At 44.5% G+C, this 17,791-nt stretch overlaps 1 protein-coding gene across 7 annotated transcripts in view; it reads left to right on the plus strand.

Moving 5' to 3' along the window:
• TENM4 (teneurin transmembrane protein 4) overlaps positions 1-17,791 on the plus strand; it is a 736,252-nt gene that overhangs the window by 541,523 nt on the left and 176,938 nt on the right. For 6 of the 7 annotated variants that reach the window (XM_036028749.1, XM_028514477.2, XM_036028747.1 and 3 more), the window contains 3 exons: positions 2,953-3,123; positions 10,289-10,503; positions 12,093-12,303. In XM_036028749.1, the coding sequence (XP_035884642.1) occupies positions 2,953-3,123; positions 10,289-10,503; positions 12,093-12,303 (597 nt within the window). The remainder of the gene's footprint in view (positions 1-2,952; positions 3,124-10,288; positions 10,504-12,092; positions 12,304-17,791) is intronic. The other variant, XM_036028750.1, reaches the window with a different exon arrangement.

Below are 17,791 nucleotides of genomic sequence, written 5' to 3' on the forward strand. Positions count from 1 at the left end.
ACACACTTAACTGCATATATCTGCATTGTCCATGATTCACACAGTTTCTCCATCACCTTGGAGTTGCCAATATATAGATTAAAACAGTAAGGGGGTAAGCAGAAATGGAAGCTAATTCAGCTTTGGCAATAGCCAAATATTCAATACTTTCAGGGAAGTTAACTTTTATTATTATTGGCAGCTAGACAGAGATAGTCAAAATCAGTGTAAAACATTTAAGTGCCTGGGACCTAAAAATTGCTCAGTAAATGTCAGTGACTATTTCGTCATTGTCATCAGTGATACAATTATAATGGTTCTAAACCAGTTATCCACATGTATGTACCATTATAAAGCACTCTGCTGTATTCGATCTCATATAATACAATCCTTTGAAATAGTTTTATCCCCATTTTTCAGGTGAGAATACTGAAGCTAGAAATTGCAATTAGGATTCGAAACCAGTTTTTCACCTTCGGTCCCTCACACTATCCCCTGCTCCACCGTGTCCAAGGGGAAAGCACAGGGTCATATCCCATGTCTGCTCCCAGAGCGCACCTCCTGCACGTGTAGATCAAACGTGTGTGTGTTCCCTGGCTGGTTTGTGTTTGTGCCAGGAGTCAGGAGAGTGTTCTGTGTTCCAGTCTCCTCTGCACAGGTTTTTGTGTCTGGAAGGCAGTCACATGGCCCATTAAGGCCACACTCAGTGGACCATCCACAAACTGGGGCCAAGGAACACAACTTTTTCTCCACCCCCCAGCATCCTATGTTGCTACCTAAAAAGGCGCATAAAAGCACTGGAGGCTGCCTGACATGTGAAAAGGGGTGGCTTTATAATGCTCACACGGCTTGCTAGATGGCACTGGTGAGAGGCACCATGGGATGTGGGCAGAGCCTGGGCCTGCAAGCCAGAAGGACTGCAGGTTATGCATTCAGGGTTTGAACAGTTTGGGATTCTAGTCTAGACAGCCACTTGTTAGCCATTGAGCCTTCCATATGTTAACTGGTGTCATTGTCTTAGTTTCTTCATCTGTAAAATGGGGTTATTAATACTCACCTTTTAGCATCGTTATGAGAATTAAAGGAAATACTACATTTACTGCTCTTAGCACAATTCCTGGCACATGATAAACACTCAATAAATTATAGTTTTATATAATTATAATTTTAATTAACCTTCTGAGACTTAATGTGCACATCTGTAAATCGGGTTTGACAGGGTGGCCATGAGAATTAGATGGAATATATGCAAATTACCCAGTGGGCTGCCTGGCACATAGCGGGTGCTCATTAAGCATAATGACCGTGGGCCTTCACATCTCTGTGGATCCTCCCCTGTGTGCCTAGGGCCCACTTAATGGGTCAGTCACCCCCTTCTCTGGGCCTTCTAGTCCTTCTGAATGGATTCTGTGGCTTGTCTCTCTCCCTTGACTGTGAGCTTATCCAAGCAGGGGCCATCTAACTCAGTTCTAGCTCTCTAGACCCGGTCATAGATCCTGGTGCAGAGTGGGCTTTTAGAAAATGTTCATCAGTTGAACAAAGGTGTGATGCTAGATATAGCATATGCTGTGGGGGCCCAGGCCCTGGGTGCCTACTCTGTGCATGGGGAATCGGGCTAGCCATCCCAGAGGGTGAGCATGGGGCATTGTCAAGGCTCAAGTCTCAGGTCTTCAGATGGGATTCAGCAGAGATTTGTACTAGATTTGGGGAACAGGCTTCCTAGCCTTCTCCAGCATCATGTCTCCAGGGGACGTGTCTGTTCTTTGGCATCTCAAGGTCCCATCTAGGCGGTTGCATAAGACTATTTAGCAGTTGCTACGTTGGGAAAATATTTTTAAAACAGAAATACTTGCATGTGGTACAAAATGAAAACATACAGTAGGCATACAATGAAAAGTGAATCTCTACTGCCCCTTTCCCTTAGCATCTCTCCTTCATTGGACACAGCCACTGCTAGCAATGTCTTTCATACCCTTCCAGAAATATTCTATACATATATAGGAATTTTTACCGAAAGGTGATAGTATATCACACGCACTATTCTGCATGTTATAATTTTTCCTCCAGAAAAGTACATACAAAGAGCTTCCTCACTCTTTTTTAAGGTTGCATAATATATTGGGTGACTATAACTTATTTAGCCTCTTCTTGATGGACTGGTTTCCAAAGTTTTGCTATTACAAACAATGCTGCAGTAAGTAACCTTCATAATAAGTACAGGTACATCATTTAGTATGTGTGTGAGTATCTGGAGGAGAAATTTCTAGAACTGGAACTTCCAAGTCCCAGAGTAAAGGGTATGCATATTCGAAATTAGACAGCTTTTGTCAAATTGCCCTCCACAGGATGTATAGCAGCTTTTGCTCACACAAGCCAAGTATGAGAGTGCCTATTTCCTCCTCACTGCCATTGCTGTGTGTTTTCAATCTTTTTTTATCTTTGCCAAACCATATGTGAAAAAGTTTTTCAAAGCTTAATTCACATTTCTCCTATGAGTGACATTGAGACTTTTCATATAATTGAGAGCCAATTGTATTTCTTATTCTGTAAAGTGTCAGTTCCTATGCCTGTTTTCCCACTGAGTTGTTAGACTTTGCCTATTATTTGTAGGAGGTATTTTTATATTAAAAAAAATTAACCCTTTGTGCTCTAAATTGCAAATTTCATCTGAATTAAAGTGCAAGTCCTAGACCTCCCAAAACTCCCCACCCTCACCCCCTCCCAGGTCCACCAGACTCTGAGTCCCCCAGAGCAGGTCCAGGCCTCAGTCAACCTTGTGTGCGCCGCCCCCCACCCCCCCGCCATTCCCTGTGAAGGGCTCGGCACTGTAAGAGCTGCCTTCAGGGGCTTTTTGTTCAACTGAACTGATCTGAATCCCCGTGTTCCCCCACCCTACCTGCCTTCCCCTATGGCTTGGGAGTTTCATTTCCACCTCCAACAGAAAAAGATGACTTTTCTCATTGCTCACCACAGCCATGCACCTGTTTGGCCTAAACTGGCACCTGCAGCCGATGGAGGGGCAGATGTATGAGATCACGGAGGACACAGCCAGCAGTTGGCCTGTGCCAACCGACGTCTCCCTGTATCCCTCAGGGGGCACTGGGTTAGAGATCCCTGACAGGAAAGGCAAAGGAGCCACAGAAGGTAGGGTTGCTGTGTTGTCCGTGTCGTGAGTCCTCTGTGTCTGCCTTTCAACTGAGGAGACTTCCATTATGTGCGTCATGTGCCTGACTCACAGCTCCATGCTCTGGCGCTTCTTCCATCCCTCTGTAGTCCACGCCGGCCACCAGTCCACCTGTGTCTCCATCGCAGTTCCTTGTCACTGAGCTCATGGCAGGGCTTGGGCAGGGCTCATGGTGCTCCGCGGGGTCCCATCTCATGCCTTGAGGGCATCATTTTTGGCTTGCACACCGCTGGGGTGGCTATCTCTGATCATGTGGGGTCCAGATGAGCTCTTCTGGGGCAACCTCATGGGATGGATGGACATCTCGAGGAGTGGGGCTTGGTGAAGTGGTAGGTGGTGTGTTGTAACTGAAATATCCTTGGATCCTTGTGGTTTAATGGAAACACCAGTGCAGGTGTTCTGGCAGTAGCAGCCATGTGTGACCATGAGCAAGTCACTTCACTTCCCTGAGCCCTCATTTCCTCATATGCAATAACAATAATCATTAGTGTTTGTACAGTATGTTTGTTTCAAATATTTTTGCCAAGAGCATTTCACATTTAATCCTCACAAGGATTCTGTGAGGTAAGTGTAATTATATATACCTATTTTAGATGCAAAATCTGAAGGTCCCATTAATTAAGGGACTTGGCCAGAGTCACCCACCAGTAAATTAGGGATTTGGGAATTTGGGCCCATGTCTGTGTGACTCCAGGACTCTTGCTATCTCCATAAATCATCCTTCCTGACTAACCCTGTGGTTCCAAGATCCCAAAGATGGGAATGAGAAATCCCATTGTACAATAAGACGTGAATTTATTTTTCTATCATTGATGAAAATAGGGGTGGCATTAGGAGCTTGGCAGTCTTAAGTGTGACATCATCAGCCCCACACTCTGAATTTCTTAGGAGTCTTTCTAACATGCCATTGACACAGATTCTCTCACTGTCAGCTAGGAATGATGCAAACTCACAAAAACTGGTATGAGGAAAGATGTCTGAGCTTGCAGGCCAGTCTGGCAGTCCTTCTGGGCAGTGCGGCCATCCATTCTGCTGCACCTGCTGTGACCAGCTGTATCTCTGGAGTTACTTCATCAGTACCGTGGTCATAGCTGCCTCCAACCCTCTCTGCTTACACCTTCCCTTTCCTCTCAGTTAATTTTGAGGTCATGGTTTCTGAGCTTCCCTATCCTTTCAAGGATTTGCCTTCCAGGCATTGTTTTGGTTTACAGGATAGCATTGGCTTGTTGGAATATTCACTCATGAGCTCTGAAATGATGATCCAAAGACCAAAATCAACTTTATACTTGTCATCATTTTTATGGGGAGGTAACTGTGGTTAGTTCCACAGAGCCAGATAAGTACCCATGCAATTTGAGAGGCAAAGCCATCTTTTTCTTTACAAAGATTTTAAGACTTCAAACCTTAAATAATTTACGCTTTCTTTGCCCCTTATTAGGATATGAGGGCACGTCCATAGGGCCATGGGAAGAGCTCCAGTTTAGGAGTCAGGAGCCCTGACTTTAAGCCCAGCTCCTACCCATGGCCCTGCAATGTCATCTTTGGCAAATCCCTTGAATAGGCCTTCTGGACTCCATTTTCCTTCTCTTTAAAAGGAGATTGTTGAGCTAGATTATCTCTAAGATCCATTCTAAATCGCAAATTCTACATATGAAATTAGTAATAGAATCATCATTTGACTAACCAGATGGCTCTTAAGAATTTTTTTTCACGTTGGCCCTGTCCATGGTCCTGCTTGTTGGCGCGTGATACCCAAGCCAGTCGGTAGGCTCAGGTGCCCCACGTGAACACTGAGAAATGAAGGCTGTCTTTAGATCAGCGGGTACAGATGCAGGTTAAAGATACGTTTCACTCTAAAGCTACTGGCAAAGGGTCTCATTTAGCAAAATGCCGGTTTTTCCTCCATGATCTCTATCAAACATTCTTTAAACAGGAATTGGATGTATCTGAAATCTTTCACTGTAATGAAATTAGTTTGCGGGTTGTTTAGGCAAGGAGCAGGAGGTGCAGATAAGAGACGAAATGAAATTGCCCCAGCTTATTGGTTTACTTTAATTGGAGGATTTTTGCTTAAAGGGATTATCTGTCATTACTAATGCAAATGGAAACCCTCTTTACAAACCCCTAAAACACGATGCAGGGCTGGAAACTGGTCAGCCTCAAAAGCAATTACTGTGACAAAAAAATACATCAGTCTAGGAAAACAGAAGACAAAGCTTTCTATAGTTTATGTGAGACGATATGGTCCTTAATTTCTTTTGCCCTGGTCAAATCTGTGTCTACTCAGTTTATGTTTTTACTTGTGATGTTAAAAATCTAGTTCCTTAGCCCTGGCTGGTGTCGCTCAGTGGATTGAGCACTGGCCTGAGAACCAAAGGGTCGCAGGTTTGATTCCCAGTCAGAACACATGCCTTGGTTGCAGGTCAGGTCCCCTATGGGGGGCATGCGAGAGGCAACCACACATTGTTGTTTCTCTCCCTCTCTCTGTCCCTTCCCCTCTGTCTATAAATAAATAAATAAATAAATAATCTTTTTTTAAAAAATCTAGTTCCCTAGACACATCTCAAGGGGGAAGTCTCAAACCCTGATCTAAGTGCATTTTCGCTGTCCCTTCTGAGGGTATCAAATAGGAGAGCTGATTCCAGAATTAGGATTCGAAACCCTTTTCCACATGGTGGGGGAAGCAATGGGGTATGATGGAAAAAGGATAAAAGGGTCTTGGGGCCAGACTGTCCAGGGTTTGACTCCTGGCCCTGCCATTTATCAGGTCTATTAATTAACTCATGCCAGATACTCCATCTCCTTTGGCCTTAGTTTCCTCATCTGTAGAATGAGGATGAAACCTAAAGAGGCACTCAACAAATATCAGTTCCTTTATTCTTGTTATTCAAATCCAAAGCCGTTACATATCAGTTATTACCATCTCGAAAGTCCAGACTAGTTAACATTTTATCCTTAAAGATCCTGGAAAGGTTTGGGCATTTTATGAGTATTTTTAAAAGATATATATTGTTTAATAATGCAAATGAAACATTTTCCATGTTTACCATGTCTTTGAGAATAACATCAAACTATAGAATATACTATATTTTCAACATGGCTCTAACCATTTCAGGGTTGTCATAGGACAGAAACCAAATACAGCAGCTTTTGCAAGTAAAGCCACAAGAACTTATGTTATACATTAATGGAGAAGGGGGAAAAACCATGAATAAACAAGCATTTCTGATGGTTGAATTGGTGGGTCAGGGATAGTATTTTCTTCTCTCTGCAGTGAAATCAAAATTGCCCATCAGTTTGAACCATGCAAATTGCTGCACACAGGCTCAGCTGGGCTCTCCAAAATGAAACAGCTTATTTTGATAACCAAATAAATTTCAAACAGTTGCTAAGGAAACTAAAGGATCCTTTGTGCAAGTTCTTGTATTGAAAAGAACCAAAAAGGATGGAAGGAGGGGGGAAATATTAATTGATTAAGAATTTAGAACTTATGTCGATAGATCTCAGTTCAGGAAAGTAAAGACTGTGACTGGGCAGTGTGATTGGGAATTTCAGTTCTCCCAAATTTCTCATATTTTACTAAACTGTCCAATTGTTTCAGAATTTGTTGGGAAATGTCTTTTATGGACATGATTGTGTATTTGCACAGCATTGCTTTAGGAAACCTGAATTTGTATGTATTTACAAAGAAAAGGGCCATTACCACTAGAATCTGCCTTGTGAAACCTAATCATGCTGTTGGTGGTCCCTAATTCTGAATTAAATATTTGGTACTGTTTGTTAAGCCTCTGGGGGCACCCACTGACTGAATAGTGTCCTTCTTATGAATGTTTGAGATGGTGACTGTCACCTTTAACTTTGAGGCCTGTTTGCAGGCTCCTACTTTATAAAAATTGCCAACCTTTTGTGTGCCAGCTTGCCAAGAAGCTCATCAGTGGTCTGGCCTTGGTACCCAGGCTGCTGGGACTGTACATTAAATTGGACTGTTGCTCTTGAAGAGGGTCAGCACACTCTGCCACCACTGAGAATGTCTTGGAAGAGTTGCAACTTATCATTCATCAATTTAATGCTCTTAGAAGCCATGTTCTAACAAATAAAACGGAAGCCAAAATGGCTTCATAGCTCAATGGTTTCTTAAGCAATCTGAGCCTCAGTATATATGTTTTAATGGTATGAGAATTAACTCACCCAATATACATGAAGATGCCCACCATATAGTTAGCGCTCATTAAATGGTAGTGAAAACTACTACCTCTACCTTCACTGCTATTACTACTACTGCTAATACACTTATCATCATCATCATCATCATCATCATCAGAATGTACATAGTAATAAAAAGGATGTCATACACAGGTGTTTTCGCTCCAGTTACCTCTGCCTTCTACCCTCTCTCATGATTCCATCATTGGCGGGTTCTGCTGTGCAGTTGGATATTTTCTGTCCTAGGGCTCACAGCTTGGTGCTCAGAATTGAGGACAAAGAACCTTGGGTTATAGGATCTGGAAAGAAAACAGGAGTTAGGGATTTTTTAAGGCAGGAAAGGAAGGAGGTGGTTTCACTCTGAACAGCCTTTGGGCCCAGTCAGTCCAATGCCTCTTTCCCATCAGGCCGAGGTGCTTGGCAGGCCGTAACTCCTTCCCTGCAAAGGCCCCTTCTCATCCCTGGAGTTAGTCCAGGGGACCGCTGGGGACTGGAGGGGAGAAATAATAGAGGTTAAATCCCCAGGTGGGGATTTTCCTTCCCTTCTCAAACACCACCCTCAGTATCTGGACAGGGTGACTTCTGGTCCAAAGTCACTTTTGAACCAAAGTTCCAAGGTGGCCCTCACTGTCTCAGCCCAAAATGTCAAAGTCCTGGCTGGGGAAGGTGCCCTAAAGCAGACTTTGTTATTCTGATTCCATTGTGTACACACCAAAGACAACTTTTTCCTCCCATTTTGGCCTCCTGAGGTGAAATACTAGAGTGTTAGAAAAAAAATATTCCCCTCTGCCCCTCCCTTCTCTGGGGTAAGAGCCAACAACTTACTTATGCCCCTGGGGCCCGCAGACCTCCCTTGAGAGTCTGGGCTTGGCCCCTGCACTGTGAGGCTAAAGAACACAGCTGATACAATAGCTGTCTCCTGAAAACATGCTCACTGAAGGGGAAAATGAAGTGTGCACGGTTTGCCAGCAGTGTGCCCAGTTGCGGAAGAACTTTTTATTTATTCTCAGACATCAGAATTATTGGAAAGCAGGCTATTCCCCCATCTCACCAGCTCCGACTCCCACCTACTCACAAAGGAAACGAGTCCTTGGAATTAGCAGTCTTGGCCTTATTTCTCTGCAGTTTCTGGGAGTGAAAAGCTCAGAACTCATTCTGCTTTTGTTTCATACTCCCTCAGAGTTCTGCTTCCCAAGCAGAATTAGAAGCTGAAGGACATACTACTTTCTACCTGGACTGTAAAAGGATTGTGGTATTGAGAATTCAGAAATCAGATAAAGAATGAGAAAGTCATTCTCTTCCATCCTAATGCTTAGCGAATTTGGCTTCCGTCTTTGGACCAGGTTGTGGTGGTTTGTGGGTGTCTGCATTTTCAAGGTAAAAGTCTAGGGCACGTTCCTCCCATAAAGGAACTAAACATGAGCTTTCCCATGCTAATGACAGAATACTAGTGACACTTACATAGAGAGCATGCATTTTAACTCTTTTTTGTTGGCATATTTTAATTAAAATAACATTTAATGGTTTGAAGCTAAAAAACCTGATGTTTCTGCCTGGGAGTTTATAAGGGAATGATAACATATGGAGAAGTTTAACATTTAAATTGAATTGTATTATTTAAAACAGTAAAATATTTTACGACTACAACAATGCCCTGCCAAGCCCCACTGCAGCGTCAAATATGCTTTGTAAGGAGCCTCACAAAGCTAGGGGGAAAAGACATTTTAATTTCTTATTCCCCAAATGCTTTTTATGAAAAGTTCCCATAAACGTGTTTTCTTTACAAATGGATTCTTGTTCTCTAAAGTGTCTCTTTGAACATCCCTAACAATAGACAGGCTTGGAACTGGGATGCCCAGGGGGCGCTTTCTAACGACAAATGAGATGGAGACTTTGTTTGGGTTTTCCATTGTTTTAGGTGTGATCTTCTAACAGCCCTATAGTCTCCTGCCCCCTCCCAGTTCCTCAGAAGGCCCGTGTCTGGCAGGAAGTTAGTTAGGGTTTATATTTTTTACATGTGAATGTGCCTAATTACTAAATAGAGGATGTTGGTAAGCAACCTTCCTTTCCGGCACTTATGGTGTCCCCAGAAAGCTGTCACTCTCTTGAATGGTAAAAGAAAAAATGACCAAGAGAGACCCTACTCCTAACCAGCATCCCCCCTCAACTCCCTGCAGCCTGCAGGGTTGGGGGCTTTGGTCAAATTTCCAAGTATGTCACAGGCTTTAAAAGCCTGAATTTAAGAAATTGCCTCAACTTTGCCTCTTTAGTACAAAAATGATATTCAAAGACTTCTACCCTAGACAAAGAAGCATTTTTCCTCCCTTCACAGAATGCTCTTTCTCATCTTCCCCAACCCTACTAGCCCTGCTCTCAACACAACCACCCCCCATATCTCAGCCTCAGGATTTGACTTCCAGTTACACATAAACCACTGAACTTGCCTTACTCCACTCAGGCCATGTTTTCTGCTGCCGGGGGAACCATGCTTATGGGCAGTTTAATGACAGCACCTTGTTTCCTCTAGCCATTCTATTTCAGCATGCACTTTCTCACACACACACACACACACACACACACACACACACAGAGTCGTTCTCATGTGACTGCCAATGATTATATTTAGGATCAAAATATATCTTAACAAGCTGTGGAATTATGCAGTAAACAGATGGCCCTTGGGGAGGACCCATACTGCTTTGGAGGAATGAGTATTTTGAGCAGAACAATCTGAGTATCCCTGGAAAAGCAGTTCCGGACATGTTTGCTCTTCAGTCGGGGACCGGGGAGGGGTGCTGGCAGCAGAGCACTGTGGAGAGGAGCGCGGGCACAGGGAGTCCTGCTCCTTCAGATGCAGCCGGTGCCTGATTCACCCGTCTCTAATCGTGATGTTTTTGTCTTCCCTTCCCTGTATTTTGGTAGGAAGGCCCAGTAGTTTCTTTCCAGAGGACAGTTTTATAGACTCTGGCGAAATCGACGTGGGGAGACGAGCTTCCCAGAAGATTCCTCCCGGCACTTTCTGGCGATCTCAAGTGTTCATAGACCATCCTGTGCATCTGAAATTCAATGTGTCTCTGGGAAAGGCGGCTCTGGTTGGCATTTACGGCAGGAAAGGCCTTCCTCCTTCACATACACAGGTAACCAGAATCTCACACGCCTGGGGCACCTACCTCAACACCTAGCCCAGAGACAAAAACTTACTGCGTAAACCTGCATCCTTCAGCTTGGAGGGAACTCTACACATCCGCTAGCCCATTCATCCGCTTGGCCTCTCTCAGACCCTGCCTTTCAGATGAGTGGGTTTATATCCTTGGGGCTTTGGAAGGGAAGGGAATTCTAGGAAATTTTTCAATTGCCTTCCTATTGTCACCCAGTCTCCCAAGTAAAATTACCTGGGAAATGTAATCTAAAGGAAAAAGCAAGTACTTTGGAGTCAGACAGACCTGAGTTTGAATCCTCTCATCATCAGCCATGAAACTTACAGTGTGTTACCCTGTCTGAGCAAGTTTCTTCATCTATCAAATGCTGATAACAACCCCTACTTTGCAAAGCTGTTGTGAAGAAGAAAGAATAACATTTATAAGGCAGCTACCACAGGACATGGTTCGGACTTAGGGTTACTTCCCTGGTCTCCTGCATTCTTTCTCTCCTTCAGAGTTTCACCTTCACTCAGACATGCGCACACCAGAAATACTGAGTAAACTCGTCCAGGATGATTGATGCATTACCAATCATGATGCCTAAAGAACAGACTTCTGTAATGTCCTCCTAGCTCCGGGATTGGAGTAACATAAATCATAGGTATCTAGCACATATTCCCAGGCCAAATGCAGTCTTCCTAGCACCAGTTGCTTTTTAAGATTCTTAGGTAAAAGCTATATACATAGACACATTTCCTAAGGGTGGAGTCACAGAAAAACAGAGAGAGCCTGGCCCCTGATTTTTTTTTTTTTTTTGTACAACTACGATGCTAGTCCTAGACTCCATGCCTCCAGGCATTTTTACATAAGACAGAATAAATACCTATCTTGGTTTTTTAGAAAGATGGATAGATGGCTCAGTTTGCTCACTGGCAGGTTCATAGGACTGGACCACCTGCCTGTCGTTAACATTGTGCATCTGACTTCTCATGAGTCTCACACTAGCAGGCTCAGATCAATTGGCAATTGTGTTCGACACAGCATGTAATTATTGATAGAGTTTTGAGCTAATCCAGTTAAGTTCCCCTAACACTGCTGCCTGAAACTGGAGTGCTTAAAAAGGATCATTGACAAAAGGAAAGAGAGATGTAAAGCAGCTTTTCACTTGCTGCCCTTGGCTGACATTTAAGGCACCTCCAGAGCTCCAGTCCCTACCCCAGACCCTGGATTTCCAGGAGCTGAAGTTCGAACAGTCAGGAAGCGGCTGTGTTGGTCATCACATGCCCACCTTTGGAAAAACATGGTTGTCCTGGTGTAGACTTAGCCAGATGAAGACTTACCACACATACACCAAAACTGCAGCAACATGAGACCAAAAGAGAACCCACTAACTATGGGGCACTCACAAGAGAATAAGCAGACTATTACCATGAAATAATGGAGTCTGGGGAGGCTTTGGAGTTGGTCGATCAACCTTCATGTGGCTTTGGCCTCTTTTGTCTGTCGCAGGTTGTGCTTCCTGAGGTAAGAAGCTAGCATTGTGGTGAAGCATATCCAGTACTGATTATGTTCTCTTTGTACTTTAGTTTGACTTTGTGGAGCTGCTGGATGGAAGGAGGCTCCTGACCCAGGAGGCACGCAGCCTGGAGGGCCCCCAGCGCCAGTCTCGGGGAGTCGTCCCTCCCTCTAGCCACGAGACTGGCTTCATCCAGTATTTGGATTCAGGCATTTGGCACCTGGCTTTTTACAATGATGGGAAGGAGTCAGAAGTGGTTTCTTTCCTCACCACTGCCATCGGTAAGGAACCGCCGTCCCTCTGAGGTCTGTGGGGTATTATCTGTTGGCGTGAGAAGATGCCTGGGAGCTGAAGGTGACCAGGGAATGTGTGTGGTCCAGGGCTGTAATGCCGCCTGCAGTCTAGCATCAGGCCAACTTGACCAGGCCTGCTGCACAGGGCGTGGGAGTGAGAGGAGGGGCTGGAAGGCCATCCCAGGCTGGCACCTGAGCCCGGAGCCCGCTGCTGTTCTGGTGTTGTCTGGGGCATGGTGTGTGGACCAGCCTGGGTGGGAGAGGCACTGACAGTGAGACAGGAACCCTAGATGCCTGGCCACATGGAGGGAACATTTCTCTTCTTGAAACTTCTCCAGCACCTTTATTGTTTTTCATAGTCTCCCTTGGTTCAACTCACTGATTTGTTATTTGGGTTTTTCTGAGACATTTTTTTGTTGTTGGTTTATTTTGCTTTGGAAGCCGTCAACTCCTTGCAGATGAGACAAGATAAAGGCTTATAGGGCAAGGGAGAGTGGCAGCTCAAATGGTTGGGTGAACAGTGTAACTGGTCATGCTGGGGGGTGTTGGAAATGGAGATATCCTGATCTCCTACAGAGGGGAGCCCTGGTGTCTTAAACACATGCTTAACACCTTCACTGTCCCTCCCAGAGGGAGAAGGCCACAGCTCTTGAGGGGTTCAGCATGAGCCCCTCGGCCGCCTCCCAGGCCTGTAGGGGTCTGGAAGCCTGGCATCCTGTTGTAAGGAATGTCTCCCCTTCACCCACACATTCTATAGACTTTGTTTCCTTACATCACCACTGCATGTGGTAGGAGGCAGTGGTCAGTGGTTCAGGTCAGAAAACATTTTTTCTGAGTTCATATGGGAAGGGCTATGACATGCGCTGCAGATAAAAATTTCCTCCAGGAAAATAAAACTTAGAGGAAGACAGCATACCACTAAATGGAACACTTGGGAATGAGATTGCTAGCTAGTGAAAAGTTCTGCATGGTTCAGAGTTTACCTCAAAACTCTGTCTCAGTCCTTGGCTGGGAGTCTCCCTGAATAAAAACCTTTGACCCTTGTCATTGGATTCTAACACTCTTGCAAGACCCTGGCTCTTTTTCATAAACAGCAGTAGTCATTTTCCAGCCACCTTTCTCTTATTTGTAATCTGGCCCTTAGTGTTGAGGCAGAGAATCTCTGCCCATCAAACGCAGGCAAGATTTACCAGTGTCTGCTCCAACGGCGGTCTCCAGGGGTGCAGGTGTGACCATCAGGCAGCATCAGCTCGGATGCAGGAAATGCCACCTGTGCTGTCCTTGTCTGAAAGTGTCTGTCCCAGCTGCTGGTCTCTGAGTGTCTGAAGGACAGGGACTTTGGCATAACCTTCCCTGCCTCCCTAATGCCCAGCCAGGCCCTGACACACAGTGTCCCTCAGTCACTATGGAAAGGAGCGTGAGTGTGGCCTTTCCCCTGCACAGCCCCCATGGCCAGCCCGACAGCAGCCGCCGTCCCACGGGTGCATGCTGTGGTTTCCTCCCTGTGTGCTGCCTCGTGAGGGAGAGTGGGAAGTGTGCTTGAGTGTGAACCTCTTCCACCCACCTGGGATTTGACCCTGCACAAATGACTGAAGTTTTCCAGTCCGTGGTTTCTCGAGGTCCCGGAATTGGGGGCTGCAGTTCAGCGGTTGCTCTGACCCAGAGGCTAACGGTGCAGCCCCAATCTGTCACTGGAGAGCCAGAGCCGGTCCCCGCCATCAATAAGGCTGTCACTTTGTGGGGTTTGCCAGCCTCCAGATCCTATTCCTGCTTCCTTCCTGGGCACAGCAGCTTCACTTTAGGGACACAATTGTCAAGTAGTTAGCAGGGCTGGAGTTATAGCTCCGTGGTGTCACAGTGTGCTTTCTCTTAGCAGGTTCGCCAAGCAGCATGGAGCCTCATGCTTGCTCAGAACTAAGCTCTTACAATCGGAATTCGTTATCTGTAATAACTGAGCATAAATATGAAAGGATATTAACAGAAACCCCCAAAGAAAGTGACTTTTAATTAGGATATGCCTCTTAGAGAAATAAAATATAGGTACAGCTAGTTGGCCCTTGCCAAATCTTGGCTTGTCGCAGCTTGCTGACCTGCTTTGTCGTAATTAAGGAGATGGTGGTGTTTTTCCATCTGGTTCTCCTCTTCTCACCTAAATGATGAAATCTATCTTCACCTTCCTTAACCCTATAACGTCTTTCAGAGCAGGTAAACTATCCTGTGCCTCTTGGAGCCTTAGGAGCCACCTGGTGTCTTAATATGCAGATTCTGCTTCAGCAAATCTGGGCGGGTCCCTGGAGTCTGAGTTTCTCGCAAGCACCTGGTGACATGCATGCTGCTCCTCTGCGGACCACATTTTGAGTAGCCAGGGGTGGTGGTATCTTATGGGTGGTCTCAAACCTTGTTGTACAAAGGAGATTCCTGGGCCTTTGCCTCACAAATGATGACCCAGTGGGCCTGAGGTAGAGCTCAGATGACCCCGATGGCCTGTTAACTAAGCTTTGAAAACAAATGCCATATAAGCACTGATTTCCATCCCCTTCTTCCCTTACCGTCGCACATTAGTGCCGTGAGGATGGTCAGTCCCCTCACCCCTCGGAGCCTCATCTCTCTTGTCTGGGGAATGAAACAGTAATATTGCCGGGCAAGCCTCATTGTAAAGATTCTAGGAAGTGGGTATCAAGTGCCCAGCACAGGCTTTGGGTGCTGTGAGCACCTGATAAATGGGAGGTGTCGATGAAGGAAGACTCGTCTGTCTGCCTTCAACCCACAGTGATTGTTTAATGAATACCTTTTATTCTTTCATACAAAAACAGACCAATTCTGACGTTGCTGTTAATCCCTTTCTCCCCATGAGTCCCTGGCATCGAGGCTCAGCTGTCTGTGGTTGTTACCTGTGAGTTATGAGTTGTAATTTGTTTTGGCAGGTTAATTAAAAGTTTAGGTCTTGTTTTAGTGAAGTCATTATGGTCCCAATATGCAATTGTAACTCTCAGGTTTGCATGAGACACAGATTGGAACGCGACCCTTCCCTTCGTTACATGTCGAAGTGCAGACTAGAATTTCAGAAGATCCGCGATGTCAGGACCCAGGGTATTCATGTCTGTTTGTAATTAAGTAACAGGAGAAATAATTGTGTTTAATCTAACAAATGGCTAGATGGTGTACGTTTTTGCTTTTCCCTCCATTTAATGCAATCCAGCTGATGATTTTAAGTTAAATGAGTTTATCTTTTGCCTGGAAAGAAATCTAAGAGCACTTTACAAACTGTGTGCACAAACATAAACGCAGAGACCTGACTCTGACAGAGCCCCGTGAACTAGATGCATTTGCACAGACACACGTGCACGCACTCACTAGAGCTGAGTCGTAGGACGAAGCATGGCGGCCTCTGTCTTCCGACGGAAGAGAACCGTCTTTCCCATAGGTGGAGATCCAGAATCCACTGGTGACGTTGCTTCTGGTCCTCGCTCTGCTGGGGTGGGTAGCCTTGCTGACCCCCAGCATCGAATGAAGTAGGAGGATATATACTAGTAGCCAAAAATAATTTATCGTTGCAATTTACAAAGGGCCTTAAAAACAGTCTGTAAGCCTTGCAGTGACTCTAGGAGGAAATTACTCTTATTTTTATTATCACCCCCTAGTGCAGACGAGGACATCGAGGTCCAGGGAGGACAAGAGAAAAGCCAGGATTGAAGTGGCATCTGTCTGACTTCAAGGCTTGTCATCTTCCTCCTTTAGCAACCTGCCTCCTTGCCAGGATAGACCCCTTTTTCCCATGCTACACTGACTTCTGTTTTCCACCTAACCATTCATGCGCAAATACTTATTTTTTATTTTTTGTTTTGTTTAAAATTACAGTTTACCTTCTGTACCGCTTTGTATTAGTTTCAGGTGTGCAGCACAGTGGTTAGACAATTATATACTTTACAAAGTGTCCCCCCACCGCATATTCCCAGTACCCATCAAGCAGCATATGTGATTATAATATTATGGGCTATGTTCCCTATGTTGTGCTTGACATCCCTGTGACTATTTTGTAACTACCAATTTGTGCTTCTTAATCTCTTCACCTTTTTCATTCAGTCCCCCAACCTCCTTCCCCTCTGGCAGCCATCAGTCTGTTTTTGCATCTTGAGTTTGTTTCTGTTTTGTTTATTTTGTTCTTTAGATTCCACGGATAAGTGAAATCATATGGTTTTTCTCTGTCTCTGACTGACTTATTTCACTTGGCATAATACCCTCTAGGTCCATTCATGCTGTTGCAGATAGTAAGATTTCATTATTTTTTATGGCCAAGTAATATTTCATTGCATATGTGCCACAATTTTTTAATCCACTTGTCTGTTGATGGACATTTTATCGCTTTCATATCTTGGCTATGAACATAGATGTTTATATATTTTTTCAGACAAGATCGGGCACGTTCAGGGTGGTATGGCCGTAGACTATATATTTTTTCGAATTCATGTTTTGGATATATACCCAGAAGTAGAATTGCTGGGTCATAAGGCAGATCCATTTTTAATTTTTCAAGGAGTTTCCTTACTGTTTTCCATAGTGGCTGCACCAATCTGCATTCCCACCAACAGTGCCCAAGGGTTCCCTTAACGTAGCAGACATTTAGAGAGCTCCTACTGTGAGTTGAGGACCATATTTAGCTCTTTTCTTTATGTAATTTAATCTTCACAAGACATTAGACAGTATGTATTTTGATCTCAACTTTACAGATAATAAAATTGAGGCTCAGAGAATTTAATTGACTTGCTCAAAATCTCAGTCAGGGCAGAGCTGGGATGCAAACTTTGTCTCCAGATCCTTCCATCTCCAAACTGTGCCAGTGTCGTACTATTTGCAATGATACTGTTAAATATTTTATTTCCATTTGTGTTACATGGAATATAATTTCCCTTTTATTAACTTGCAAGCATCCTACACCAACCCAGGAAATTTTCTGAAGAAGTCATTAAAAAGACCATGAAAAAATATTACAGCATCCAAAACTTTTCAAATAAAAATATCTTCATGTACATTGCTTGCAACCCCAAGATCTGACAAGTCCGTATTACAGAGTTCTGGGTCTTCAGAAAGCACCTTATCCTTTAATTTGCGTTGATGCTGAGGCATAGTAGGACAGGTCAGCCTGACATTGTGGCAATGTGAGCCAGGTTGGGAAACAGCAGAGGCCCCTTAGCAGATTTAGAAACCCAGAGAAGAGAAATAAGAATCATTGTTAGAAACATAGGCCCTGGTAAGTTTTATGAGAAAGATGCTCTGGTCTGAGGACATTTGTGCTAATTAAAGAAAAGGGTCCTTTTGTTCATTGCCCAGGCAGCTGCTGCAAATTGATCTATTCTATGTCCAGGGACAGAACCAAATACTACATCCCTGCCCTTTCCCAAGCTGGAGATACAGAGAAGGTATGGCATGGTTTGGGCAGAAGTAGCTCATGGTCCAGATTAAGGAGAGGAAGCATTTA

The sequence above is a fragment of the Phyllostomus discolor genome, chromosome 6 (assembly GCF_004126475.2).
Source record: "Phyllostomus discolor isolate MPI-MPIP mPhyDis1 chromosome 6, mPhyDis1.pri.v3, whole genome shotgun sequence".
In the NCBI taxonomy this organism is placed as follows: domain Eukaryota; kingdom Metazoa; phylum Chordata; class Mammalia; order Chiroptera; family Phyllostomidae; genus Phyllostomus; species Phyllostomus discolor.